Source organism: Pezoporus flaviventris, unplaced genomic scaffold, assembly GCF_033815535.1.
Source record: "Pezoporus flaviventris isolate CSIRO_AGI_PZ_B2104156 unplaced genomic scaffold, CSIRO_AGI_Pfla_v1 ptg000129l, whole genome shotgun sequence".
Taxonomy (NCBI): Eukaryota; Metazoa; Chordata; class Aves; order Psittaciformes; family Psittacidae; genus Pezoporus; species Pezoporus flaviventris.
This window is the reverse complement of record NW_026892677.1, coordinates 3544306-3557763: the sequence shown is the minus strand read 5'-3', so window position 1 is coordinate 3557763 and position 13458 is coordinate 3544306. Positions and strand designations below refer to the sequence as shown.

The 13458-nt window shown below is 40.7% G+C and overlaps 1 protein-coding gene and 1 long non-coding RNA gene across 2 annotated transcripts in view; one reads left to right on the top strand and one right to left on the bottom strand.

The window, feature by feature from the left end:
- LOC133282577 (uncharacterized) overlaps window positions 1–13458 on the top strand; it is a 380577-nt gene that overhangs the window by 254725 nt on the left and 112394 nt on the right. The window lies entirely within an intron of this gene.
- ADAM12 (ADAM metallopeptidase domain 12) overlaps window positions 1–13458 on the bottom strand; it is a 188148-nt gene that overhangs the window by 63438 nt on the left and 111252 nt on the right. Inside the window, exon 6 of the mRNA XM_061478574.1 lies at window positions 3121–3304. Within this exon, the coding sequence (XP_061334558.1) occupies window positions 3121–3304 (184 nt within the window). The remainder of the gene's footprint in view (window positions 1–3120; window positions 3305–13458) is intronic.

Here is a 13458-nt window from a genome sequence, read left to right as displayed (position 1 = left end):
TGATTTTGAATGTTTTACAAGAAGCATTGTGTTTAGAGGAAAGCGACAGATGTAACCTTTAGTAACTCTGACTTTCAAACTCATATTTAATAGTGTCACACAGCCCTCAAACTACAGTAACTGGAAAACAAGTTCTATTTAGAGGGTATTTATGAACTGAGATAGCAATAAAAGCTATAATTAATGAACTAAACATCAGTAATACAAACACTTCATGGGATTACATTTATTACGGTGCCTGGTAAATGGGCTCAGGTAGATATTCTTACAGCTTCTCCTGGCATTGGGGTTCTCTGTCCCCTTCTCGTGCTCTGCTGGGGACAACTGTCACCACCATTGGGTCATGGTGTGTGCACAGACTTGGTGCATATGCCCCTGCCCTGTCTGCCACACCGGTCATCAGCAGTGCCTGGTGATATGTTGGCTGGGAAGCAGGACACCAAGGAGTCAGCGTGTCCCCTCCTGCAGCTCCTGGAACAGCAGCAGATGCAATACAAAGGGGCCTGCCATGTCTCAGATGACTTCAGCAGAACCTACAATGCTCTGACAGAGCTCGATTTATCTCCCTGTCAGACATGAGAAACCACATAAGGCAAAAGTCCACGTGGGTATTTTTTTGTGATGGAACTGATCTCTCAGACATCACAAATCTAAAATAGCCTGAAATATATCATGTGGTCCTAATCAGAGATGTACACCTAAAGTGCCCCTAGTCTTCTTCCAGATGAGACATGAAAATCCAGGTACAAAGATACAAGAAAAGCTCTGTTCTATCAGTGAGTTTAAACCATTTGCTTTTTATCAAGATTAAAACCCTTTGGACTGGAGAGAGTTAGCCTCACAGAAATTGGCTAGCAGGGTATGACCATGTAAGCCTCAAATGAATGACTGGCATAACAAATCTGTTCCAGTGATTTGCCCAAAGGCTATGGGCATCCCTTAGGTATAATATTTATTTAAAATATATACCTAATTATGACTTCTGTCAGCTTGCTTTCTGCAGCCAACTGCATCAATGCGCAGTCCATTGCCTAAGTTAATCCTTCAGAATTAAAATGAAGAGTCAACAATACAGCTAAGGAAAGCTAAAGTCCTGATAGAATTAAATCTGACCAGGGACAGCAAGCAAAGCTTTTACATTGGGAACTGGCATGGCTTGGATTCACACTGCAATGTTTCAGCCTCTCTTTCTCTATGATCCACTTGCCCCATATGGCTCACCAGCTGGATCTGTGGTCCACCAGCACCACCAAAATGGCTTTTTCTTGTGACTAGAGAAAACACCAGGTTCTAGGGGCTGCCTTACACACATCAGGCTGCGTGTGATCCTGTCTCAATGGAGCTCAACTGGAAAACACTGCTGCAATTTGAGGGTCTGCTGAGTTATGAAATGACCCAGTATCTATAGAGACCCAACTTCAATAAGGCAAAACATGTCTGCGCACATCCACTACATTACCTGACTTGCTCTATTAAATCTCATGCTTGGATCTGGGAAGCCGAGTCCACTGTTTGCCCCATCATTTATCTATATTTAAATCTAACCCAAAGGCTAGTCTAACTTTGGGGTATATCGACCCACATTTCATCTCTGCTCAATAAGAATTTAGTGTGTAGGCAGTTGAGTGAGGGAAAAAAACAAGTGAAACAAAAAGCTCTCCCAGACCTGTCAAGAAACCAAAAGTTTTCATCATGCCCTGAACCCGAAACTATATTTCTGCTTACTTCTGCACCCAATATAATTTGAAGCAGCCTTATGTCTTCGTACTTCGCAGGTCATCGTTATTCAGTATGTCCTGACAATCTACTTAGCTGTTGACAACACTGAAATGTGAAAACTCACTCCACACATTACATTTGACAACTTTTAAGTTTTATACATTAGAAGTGCATCCAACATCCTCATTGTATATATTGTACCTCTCCATATGATGTGTCTGTTGACAGGTTTTATAATTATGCCCAGTGAAGCACAGCAAAAATGTTATTTAGATATTTAAGGTGAATTCTGGCACAGAGTTGAAGCCATCAATAAAACGTGAGAACTGTGAGGGTAATAGTGAAATTGCATTGACTGCATCAAGCTAGTTGTATGCACAGTTTTGTTTCCTGGTGTTATGTTGATTGCTTCAGTGAAATTCAGTCAAGTCACAAGGATTTGAGGAAAACTTCAATAAAGTTGTGAAAAGTATTTTTCCATTGCTTCCAATCTAAACACAGTTTTAGAAACACACGTAGCCCATAAAATGGTACATTCAGAGGCTAACGTGTTAGATGTAATATTTAATATCTCAAAAAGTAAAATAAATTAGTTCCACCACACAAATAATAACAAGGGATTTAGCCATGTAGGTTGCTTTCCTTAACAATTAACCTGATGCAAAACTGCACATAAGTATAAATCCCATAATGTGACATCTATCAAGTGCTGAGCTCAGATTTGTACCATTGTATAATTTCTGAACACCTAAACAAGTCTTTCCTACAATCCAATATGCAGATGAACTCAGTACAGTATTTTCTCGTCCTCATTTAATTTTCTACAGTTTCCATTAGCTAGATGCATTTCACATTAAGTGTATTTCTTCCTACATAAAAAACCCTACATTAATATATCTGTAAAGTAATACAGTGAGATTTTGTTTTGTCTGCATAAGATACTTTCCTACTAGAATGTAAAGGTTCAAAACCTAATATTAGCAAAGCATCACAGCTATCATGTTCTCTTCCACCTTGGTGGGTAAGAACATTTCCAGACATCGCTCAGTGTCCTTATGGGGTCTTAAATTCCAAGTATAATCATACATGAACTAAAATATATTACCATAATGTGAAACCATAGACTTTTCTGTGCCATCTCATTACCAAAAGGAAAGTAAAAAGCAAGCTATACACACAGGATCAAGAAAAAGGTATAAAACTTTAGCAAATCATGTAAGTACGTGCTTAATTTTAAGCATGCACTTTAGCACATGATGTCAACAGAAGTTGACTATATGGTTTAATGTTTTGCTCAGTAGGGACTCTTTGTAACAGAGAGTTATGATAGGCAGTAAAGTGGAAATGCTGCCAGTGATGTGCTCAGCAAACTAGAAGCATAAAAGTGCATCATCCACCTACCCTGCCAGCTTGAGAATGGTGCGATGCGTCACTGTCATCAGCTCCCATGGCAGGGATGTCCAGCTGGTGGCCACAAGATCCTGGGGCTATTTTCAAATTCTCTGCTCGGTAGATCTTGTGTTCGTTTATAGCACCTTCCAATGGCTCCAGAATGTAGCTTTTGTTTTCAAATACAATAATTCCCCTGTTACAGGAAAGAACAGAGGAAGATGCATGGTTTTCAAGAGTTAACGTATGTTTGTCTACAACAAAGTTACAACAAGTTTTAATAACGATGGAGTCTGAAAAAGCAAAACGTTGATTTATAACGTCATGGTCGAGGGGAGCAGGAAACATCAAAGCTGTATATTTGCCACTGCAGCACACTATACTTTAAAAGAAGCAATGGCTCAAAGAAAATTTGCCGCTTCTGAAGTGCTGTTGTGTAGGGCAAAATTATATTGGTGTTTTATGTGTTTTCCATTCTCACAGTGATGCATTGCCACTGCTGAGTGGAGTCACGATGTGTGTGCTTCTGAGGACCCATGGCAAACAGTAATGAACGAAAGCATGGTGAAACACTTTTATAAGGAAAGGTACAGAGGGAAAGTATTCATGATGAATTGCAGTGTGCATTATACCTTTTAAACCAAACGCTGATGCAAGCATCAATTCTGCCAGATGAAAGAGGCATTGCAGTAGTCAAAAGGATTATTAAATATTGCACTGTGGTGCAGCAGAACGAAGCTCAGATATATTAACCAGTGGGTTCCTTTTTAATTCATTTTGCTACCAAAAATAATACTTTTTACAGCAATACTACCTGCTCTCTGAGGATCTCAAAGATTTTCCATTAATGACAGCGCTCCTCTTGCACTACTTTGAGCAACAGTATGCAAAAAGGAAAGAGGGCGAAAAAGGGAATTAGGAAGAGATAGATACAACACCACGCTCCAAAAGACATAGGGAAGAACCTAGGGCACATAACCAATTATGGGGTTTATGCGCTGCCTCGTAATCAAAAATACTCTCCATGTATACACCAGATACATACATCTAATACATCAACTCATCTAATAAAAGCCCTGCTTGGATTCTTGTTCTTCTTCCTGCCCTGTTATTTTGACCTGCTACAGTAAAACAGTTTACAAAAGGTTGAATATCTTCCCAATTCCTCGTGCTGAGGAAGCTGCTGACATAAGGCTGCTCTTTCAGCTCAGCACAGGAAACACAGGCAGTGTGGTTTGGGTGTCCATGGTCTAGGCATGCTGGAATAGGATTTCTGGTACTACATGGCATAAAGTAGGATGATCTCCAACAATACCACTGCAACTAGTAATTATAACTGCAACTATAAGACCACAGAGTGTGAACACTGCTCTACGTTACAGCAGGATTGGCACAGCATAAGAAAGAGTGAAGCAGGGTTACAGACAGGGATCACAGAAATTCCTGTAAGAGAAACCAATTTCATATTCTGTGTCTCACTTGCATCCTGAGCACACATTGCCAACCACACAGGAGGGGCCCGGATAATTCCTATATTGAGCTGCATGTCAGGTTCTGCTGGGTAACCGTGTAACCAGGGAAAGTCACCCTTTAAAACCCATTTCTCGTTTCTAAACTAGGGATAACCATTTGCTTATGGGGTGTTGTAAGCATTTAGCAATTAGATGCTACACTGAATAATGCACTGTGCTATGCACTTCTTCCCTGTGTTTAAATTATGGAGACATTAATCCCTAAGCACTGGCAAAGGTTCAGCAGCAATAATTACAATCTACCTACCTGGAATTCCATGAAACCTTTAATGGACAAGGCATTCTTCCTCAATTCCTCCTCTGAATTGCCCTGTACTGCCTATATATGCTATTGAACAGCAATAATTTTCAGCCTGAGGCTGGCTGTCTTTTATTAGTGAGTCTTTTCGGTGTACAGGAAGTGTCTGCTCTTTTTATTTCTATCTGTTCTGCGACAAAGGGAGACACTACAGCTATTGTGAGACTGATATGTGTTTCTGTACAGTTCTTCTGCAGAAAGCTAAAGAAAGATAAAAAAGGAGAAAGAGGAAGGACCCAGAAACAAGTTAACGACACTATAAAGACTGATTTAAAAATAAAAAGTCAAATTATTAGGAAAAGTCTGCCCTAGCTGTTCTATTCTTAGCAAGGTACAATGAAGAAACTCCAGTCTGCAGCCCTCTAAGCAGTTAACTGACATTTTCATTTGAAGCTAACTGCACAGATTTGCTATAAAACATCATTAGCACCAGTTCAGCCAAGCCAAGAGATGACCATTTTCCTGTTAACTAGAACAGCTAGATGTCTGGGAGTAAAAAGACTGGAACCCCACGGTATTAAAGGCTGTGCAACAGCATTCGCAAGAGCCTGCTTTACTGCTGAGAACCAAGAATCAGAGTCTGATAATTCGTTTGTAGATTCCTCAGCACCCCTGGCAAATCAGGTAAGATATATTATTTACAGGCATGCTGTGTATTATGGATCACAGTTTGAAAAGCAGTACTGATTTGTCACAGTAATCCTTGTAGCTACAGCCAGGATACGCTACAGCATACATGACATATGGGAGACCTCCAAGCAGGTCACCCCATGATTTGAGTAACCTTACACCCTACAGCTTTACTTCCAATTTGCCTTATTCCTTGAAGAATTTAGGAAAACAGGATAACGTATTCCCTTTTACTCCAATAATCAGCAACTCTGTAATCAGCACAATCAAATAAGGGTTGTTGTCTTTCCCTTGTGCAATTAATCATTTAACTTGGGAGGCAGCTGGAACCAGCAATGGAGGCAGAAGTCCATTAGTCATTAGCTTGAAATGGGCCAGCCTGACCATCTCCCTTTACTGACAACATAAATCCATGAGGGTTTTTATTGTTAATGTTAAACTTTATCCTGCTTAGAACATTAACTTAAAAAAAATAGAGTTAAATAATTTACACTAGAAAGAGAGAGACTCAGTAACAGCCTTTTACTGGGTAAAGCTCTCTCATTTCTTTATTGTTACATTGACAAATGATCAGATACCAGAGTAATTAATTTTGTTTTCTCTTGAGCACACCAGAGCCAGGGCAGCCAATACAACTTGCATTGAGACTCCCATCCAGCATAAGCCTTTAAGAACACTTCCACCTTTGCACATGAAGCAATCCCAAGGTACAAAAAAAATCTGCACATTCGGCATAAAGGAAAATATACTTTTCCTTTAATGCACACTTAGCCTTTGAGTGCTGCCTCCAGGCTATCAGCGCTTGGCTTGTGACCATCTCTAATAAGATAATGAATATCAAATATGAATTTTCTTGGCCAGCTCTCTGGTTTTGACTCATTTTCTTTTCCTGCAATTGCATTTTCCCCACCATCGATCAGTGCCAAGCACAGCACCTTAAAAATGTAACTCATCCGAAACTATGGTTTCTTTCTTTTGTTGGTGTGGCAGGATTAGATGAGCAATACCTACCAGTCACTCAGTACTAAGAATTTGATGCAAATCAAATAAATGCACAACTTTTTCCTTCTCCTTCTTTCAGGTGTTTCAAAGAAGCCTCTGTTACTCCTACACCATCTCTGTGCCTTCCTTTTGAACATGGTTCTCCACGCTCCCGAACCAGCATATGTTCTCCAAAGAACAAGATGGCACAGCTCTTCCATTTTTCAGAAGCATTAATGTTAAATAAAACTGTTTTCCAATGTGGAAAGTAGACAGCATACTAAACTACATCTCCCCAGCCAAAAATTGTACAAGGAACCCCAAAATGATTTCAGCAACGCTTCAGTTACTTGAGAAGTGTCTTTTCTTTATGACCAGGTTTTACCAAAATCCATTGGATTTCTACCATTACCTCTACCAAGAAAAAGACTACCAGAATTCCCAAGCTTATAAATATTTGGGAAAAATGAATACAAAGCATGCATTTTTTGGCCACCACGTATCTAATTCATGGCATACGTATTTTTCCCCAGTCACAAACCATACTGATGCTGGGAAGTCAGAAAGATCTTGCAAATGAGCTGGGCAAGGAAGACAAGAGACAAATCAAACCCTATCTAGAACTATCAGGCTCTCCCTTTCATCATTAAGAGGGAAGAATAAAAAAATCTATACCATACAGCATGTCCAGACACCACTTCAGAGGCTCTAAGCCAACTGGAAGCAACTTCAGTGCGGTCTTGAGTCTGCACTAATATTTTACTCTACCTCTCAACAGGGTTTGATTCCTGCCCATGTCTGGTGGTCAGCACCAAATAAACCACATCCACATTGCTGCTATCAGGTCCAAACATGAACAACTCATTGGTATTTGCCCATTGTATGTTATTACATGCCACATGGACACATGGGCAATGCGTATCTGAGATGGACTATGATGGGAGAACTCCTCATCTCAATGAAAAAGAAATTAAAATATAACTTAAATAATTAATTTGTTATTAATTCCTATGGAACTTGCCAAGAATCTCTCAATTAAGGAAATACAATTTGATTGAATAATCCCGCTATTTAAATTATCGATAAAATCAAATGTGATACTGTTTTCTCCAAAAAAGAAAGCCCAAAACAAAGCCTCATGCAAGCCCAGTCATATTCCATAAATCAACAGGCTTTAGGAAATCTCAAAATATAAATGGGATTTTTCTTTTCCAGCTTGTCAGCAGAAGCAAAGGCCCAGCCAACATAAACCATCACCACATACTTGTCTGAGAAACTGTGATGCTGAAGTAAAATTTGGCTAGGACAGCACCATATGAAACTGTTATATATTATTCTGGAGTACTATATAGGGAAAGTTAAGTAAATCAATAAATCTGATATCCATGAATGCAATTAAACATTTGGTTTTAATGAAGCTCAAAGTTATACTCATTGCTAAACAATAATAATAAAAAGCTCTATTACCACTGGAAGAGGATTCTAGATGTCTTCAGTTTGTAGGAAATCAATTGACTATAGAGGACTGTCATCTTTACGCACCACATACTCACATTAAGTCGGCTTCTGCCCACAGACACTGTGAATAACTGTGCAATGCTCATGTGCCACCTAAAATCCTATAGGACCTTCATGTCATAATTAATGCTACAGCTGAAAAAGTGAAGGATCTGGTCCCACAGCTGCATCACTGACTACAATGAAATGCAGGTGAATAGATAACACAATTGGAGCCTTATGGCCCTGAGGAGCTGTTCTCATGATGCTCATGATGGATGTACTGCAGTTACTCACTACAGTGTTTCTCAACATGCATGATATCAGAAAGTAATCTGTAAAGTGATGGGGCATTTTAATTTATTTTTCTTATACATTCTCCATTCCTAGGACTTTGTGTAACAAATTCCCAGGACAGTAAGTAGAGAAACAAACAAAAGAAGAAGAAAAATGTAGTAATGATTGAAAACTTCACTTTTAGTATGTGTTAATAGTTGCAGATGAATACTACTGGGATAAATGAAAAGATGATGTATTGACTGTTTTTCTAATGGTCTGGGTGATCTTTGGATATTTTCCAAATGGTTTGGTCATTCTTTCACTTAAAAAAAAAAAATGGGAAATATAGAGAATGGGACTTGGACTCCAGTGACAGAAGCACTCCTGTCTCCACCACAGCCTTGGACAAGCAATTCACATCTTTCTGCATCAGTTCCCCACTTTTAAAATGGGGCAAATTTTAGTAATGACAGACAATAATTATCTATTGATGGACCATCACACAAGACCCAAGTAATACCGTTATCCTACTCTACTGCACATCAGGGTTCCATTAAAATAACAAGTCTGACCCAAATCAGCAAAGGGCAACATCTCAAAGGGAGGTTAAAGCAGTAGCTGGTAGAGGTGCTCTCACGCAGACACATCATTAGTCAGATAGGTTTTATTCCAGCCAGTGCCTTTCATTAAGCTGAAAATATATTCTGTAGCACAGTGTCTAAAACACAGTCATACCCAGAGACTACTGTAGCACACACTTAATCATTTCTTGGTGCAAGACACATTTGTCCAGAGTGAATGCATACTGGTCTGCAACTTTGATGCCTGGAATTTAAGCAGGGAGTTACTTGAATTGAGAGTGATAATGCAATTTCATGTCCAGCATTTGGCTTGCAAGAAGCAGTAATTGTGTTATCAGAGAAAGCGTCACATGCAAACTCAACTGGGAGGATGACAAGGCAGACCAAGGAAAGCAGAGAAGAATGAAGAAAGAAAGAGACATTGGCATCAGTGCCAATTTAGTGAGCACATTTTCTACCGCTGTGCAGCAAAGGGCATAACAATAAAAGGAGGCTTGATTTAAAACTGCACATCACATTAAGGCCCCTATGATGCTTTTTCAAGTTACACAATATAAAAAGATATTTAGTTTCAGTTTCTAGGGTTTTGGGTTTTGCTTTTAAATTAAGTGCTGTCAGACACAGACTTGATGGAGAAAGGGCAGGCTCAACCAGCAGGGTACACATCATCTGTCATGCTTGTCCTGGCAGCAACAGTGATGCTCGGGGGATTACTGTGCACCTAGGGACAGTGTATGCACAACTCTCAAAGAGTAGACATGCTGTTCATCTCAGAACACAGAGGGGATCATGATCCAGGAGCTGTTTAGCACTCAAACAGCCAGAATACAGAAGCTATGAAACCCCAGATGCTGAATGCCTTGTATGTAGAGCTCAAAAACCTCCAGTAGTTTCACGGTCAGATAACTTACAAACCATGTGAGATGTTTATATGAACCAAAAGCTCTTCAGACAGTACCGGGGGAAAGCACACATCCAAACCGGAGCTTTCCTCAGCTGGGATTTTCTCCTAACCTCATTCTTGGATGCAATCTCCCTTTCTGTGGGGAAATCATGCTTGAGGAACATGAGGAATTTGAGGTTTTTTTTCTCACTGGTTTCCTACTTCCATTCCCTTTTTAAATAGTTGATGTCTGGAGTGTCATATTTAACCCCCCTCTTCAGCTGACTGTGTCTGGGACACCGTGAGTTCAGCCAGACCATGTGGAAAATGGATGGCTCTAATGCTGGTGGCCTCATGTACCATGACCATGTAATCCCATTAAAAACAATAGTCTGATCAGTTCTGGGGCCTTATCCCCATCACTTTTTCTGTGGACACATCGTTCAGCCACTGATGGGGTTGGAAAACGATGGAATACGTTCTGTATGTGTGAATGGGTTTATTATCTAGAAATTGGGCAACTCTAAGGCATTCTTAGGACTTTCAAGAGCATTTTGGTGTTTTCAAAAGGCTTCCTATGAGATTTCTATCCTTAGACTAACAAGGCATTTCTGACAGAAACTTCACCCACCGTAGGGTCACTGTAGCTGAACATCCCCATGTCAGCATCCTCTGCCAGCCCCCGGACCATAGAGATTGTGCCCTTCTTCAGGCTGCTTTTTTTTTATGTGTGTTTACTAGGTTCTGCACTTGCAGAGAAAGTAACAGGGGAAAAATCATTTGAGTCTGCACAAATTCATCACAGAAGATGTGTCTGGTGGCTACATGCCAAGATTATTTGCTAAGGACTTGAAGAGCCTTTGAGCTAGACAAACAGAAGGGTGTTTCCCGAGGACAGGAAGGAAACGACTTGACTTTGTCATACCTTCACCTTCCCACAGGCTTTGACAGTCTAATTGGCTTTCTTATCCAGATGGAAGTGCTGGAAATCCTGATTACCCATTGTTCCCATTTCCTGCATTCAGCATTTACTGTCTCCTCTCCGCCATTCAGCTCTTCCTCCTCTGGAGATTATGGCACGATTATATTCTCCTCTAACCTGCATTTTAGGCAGCTATCAGTGTCAATCCAACTATTTATGCCATTTCAATCCTACGTGAAGCGAGGCACTTGAATGTTATGTCTGAGAGGATGTGACATAGCTGGGATAAGTGAGTGTGTATAAGAGAGATGGGTCTACTTCTCATTATCTTCATACCTCACCCCCTCTACATGCCTGAAAAACGTCAGCTAGTCAAACCTAGACAGTCTTAGTTTGCAGATTTAACACGTGATTCTTCTTGTATCTCATCATAGAGTAACCATGCTGTATTTACTACTAGCTAACAACACCTCTCAAAGGATCAACTGTGTGGCTGTACTGTAAGAACTTGATGATTGCAGTAGGTCAGAGCAAAGTAGCTCCAGCTCAGCACCTTGTCTCTGGCCCTGGCCAAAAGCAGATACTTGGGAGTAGGACACAAGAACATAAGCAGCACAGCAGAGCTGGTACCCCCAGCTCTGACAGCAGGAGCACCAGGGCCATCTTTGGGTTTGACAGCCCTGGAGATGCCCCTTCTTGCTCCCGTCCCCATATTGTCTCATCTTTCTTGAATCTACAGATACGTTTTACATTGACACCCACCGATGACAGGGAGCTCTACAGCTTCATTAGTTGATGAATAAAAAAGCACTTTCCCTTTGCTCTATAATTTCATTTGATGTCGCCTAATTTTGGGGTTACAAAAAATGTCAGCAATTGCCCCCTCTTCAGCAAGACATTCAGTCTCGTCTCATCATATCCCTTTTCTCCATCATCTCTTCCAAAAGTGACAAATCCTAGTCTATTTTCTCTCCTTGGATAAAAGCTGTTCCTTACCTTTGATCATAAGTTTTGCCCTTCCCTGTAACTTTTTCTGGGTATAATGCTTCCTTTTTGGAGATGGGGAAGGGAAAACCAGAACTGAATTCAAGATGTGAGTGCACCATGGATTTATAAAGTGGTAACGAAGTTTTTTTTGTTGTTTTTATCCTCTATTTCTCAGTAATTCCTATGCTCCTTTTTGCTTCTTTGACTACTGCTGAGAACTCAGGCTTCAGAGCATACCAAATGTGGAACCTATTCTTTATGACTAGTTTCACATCTTTTAATGAACTCTCCTAATCTGGGGGAAAAGACACAGTCCCTACCTATCCACGCCTGGAACAATGCCCAAGGTGCTTGTCTGTAGGAGTGGGAGGATATTAGTGCTCTGAGATTTCAGTGAGCTAACAGCTTGCACTTCCTTTCCTTAGATGTTTTTCAGGCATTTAAACTTCAGCTCCATGCAACAGCTGTGTGAGGTAGGTAGGGATCATTAAATGAATTTCACAGATGGAGAAACTGAGACAGAGAGATTTGTCCAGGTCACTTAGAAACTGTCACAAAGCCAGGAACAGACCCTGAGAATGAGACCAGTCTTTCCTTTCACCGGCTGCTGCAAGTGAAATGACTGCTCCAGGGATTGCACCATGTGGCTCCATCACCACATGATGGTTTATGTCTCTATGTCCCTGCAGTCTTTGTCATGCCATGGGAAAACAAGAGTCCCCACTCCAGCAAGTTGGTGGGCAAGTACATCATCCTATCCTATCCTATCCTATCCTATCCTATCCTATCCTATCCTATCCTATCCTATCCTATCCTATCCTATCCTACCCTACCCTACCCTATCCTATCCTATCCTATCCTACCCTACCCTATCCTATCCTATCCTACCGTATCCTATCCTATCCTATCCTATCCTATCCTATCCTATCCTATCCTATCCTATCCTACCCTATCCTATCCAACTATTCTTTCAAGCTGTAATACTGGTAAAGTTGCCCACAAAGTAAGCCATGAGGTAGTTTTGAACTGTCCTATTACTCCTCATATTATTTCAGACTGGATCACATCTAGTAAATCAGAGAATCATAGAATGGTTTGGTTTGGAAGGGACCTTTAAAGGACATCTGTTCCAATCCTCCTGCAATGAGCAGGGACATCTTCCTGATCACTGATCAACTTCCTGCAACATCAATCGAGATCAACTAGATCTTTCACCCACATTCTGAAGGGATGCATTGGCACAGTAATATTTTGGTGGCAGAGGTACACAGTGACCTGTGGGTCTGATTCTGGAAGGTGCCTGGTGCTCTCAGAACCTCAGAGAAGCTTCTTGGGATTTCACACCACCTGACAGTTGATTCCTAACCAGTTTTAATGAGAAAGCCTGGGTGGTTCAAGTTGCTGACAGTGCATTATGATGGCTTTCAAACAGACATCACTGACTTGAGCCAAACACAGGTAGTGACTGGAAGTTATTACTATTGGCCATGAGGCTGCCAAGTGAGTTTTGTGGAGTAACTCAACAGGCACCCTTACCATTTACTGTTCTCATGAACACTCTCTTCACATACCTCAGGAGAGAATACAGCAGCTAAAGGCACGGATACTGAGATAAGTCCTCAGTTGTTCTCCTGCTAGAGCAAAACATGCACTGCAGGGAAACTTATGAAACTTTGTTCTGAAAAAGATGCTGCTACACTTTTCCTATGGGGAAGGAGCTTAATACTCTCGGCTTGCACTTTGGGGATTAGTCTGCAGTA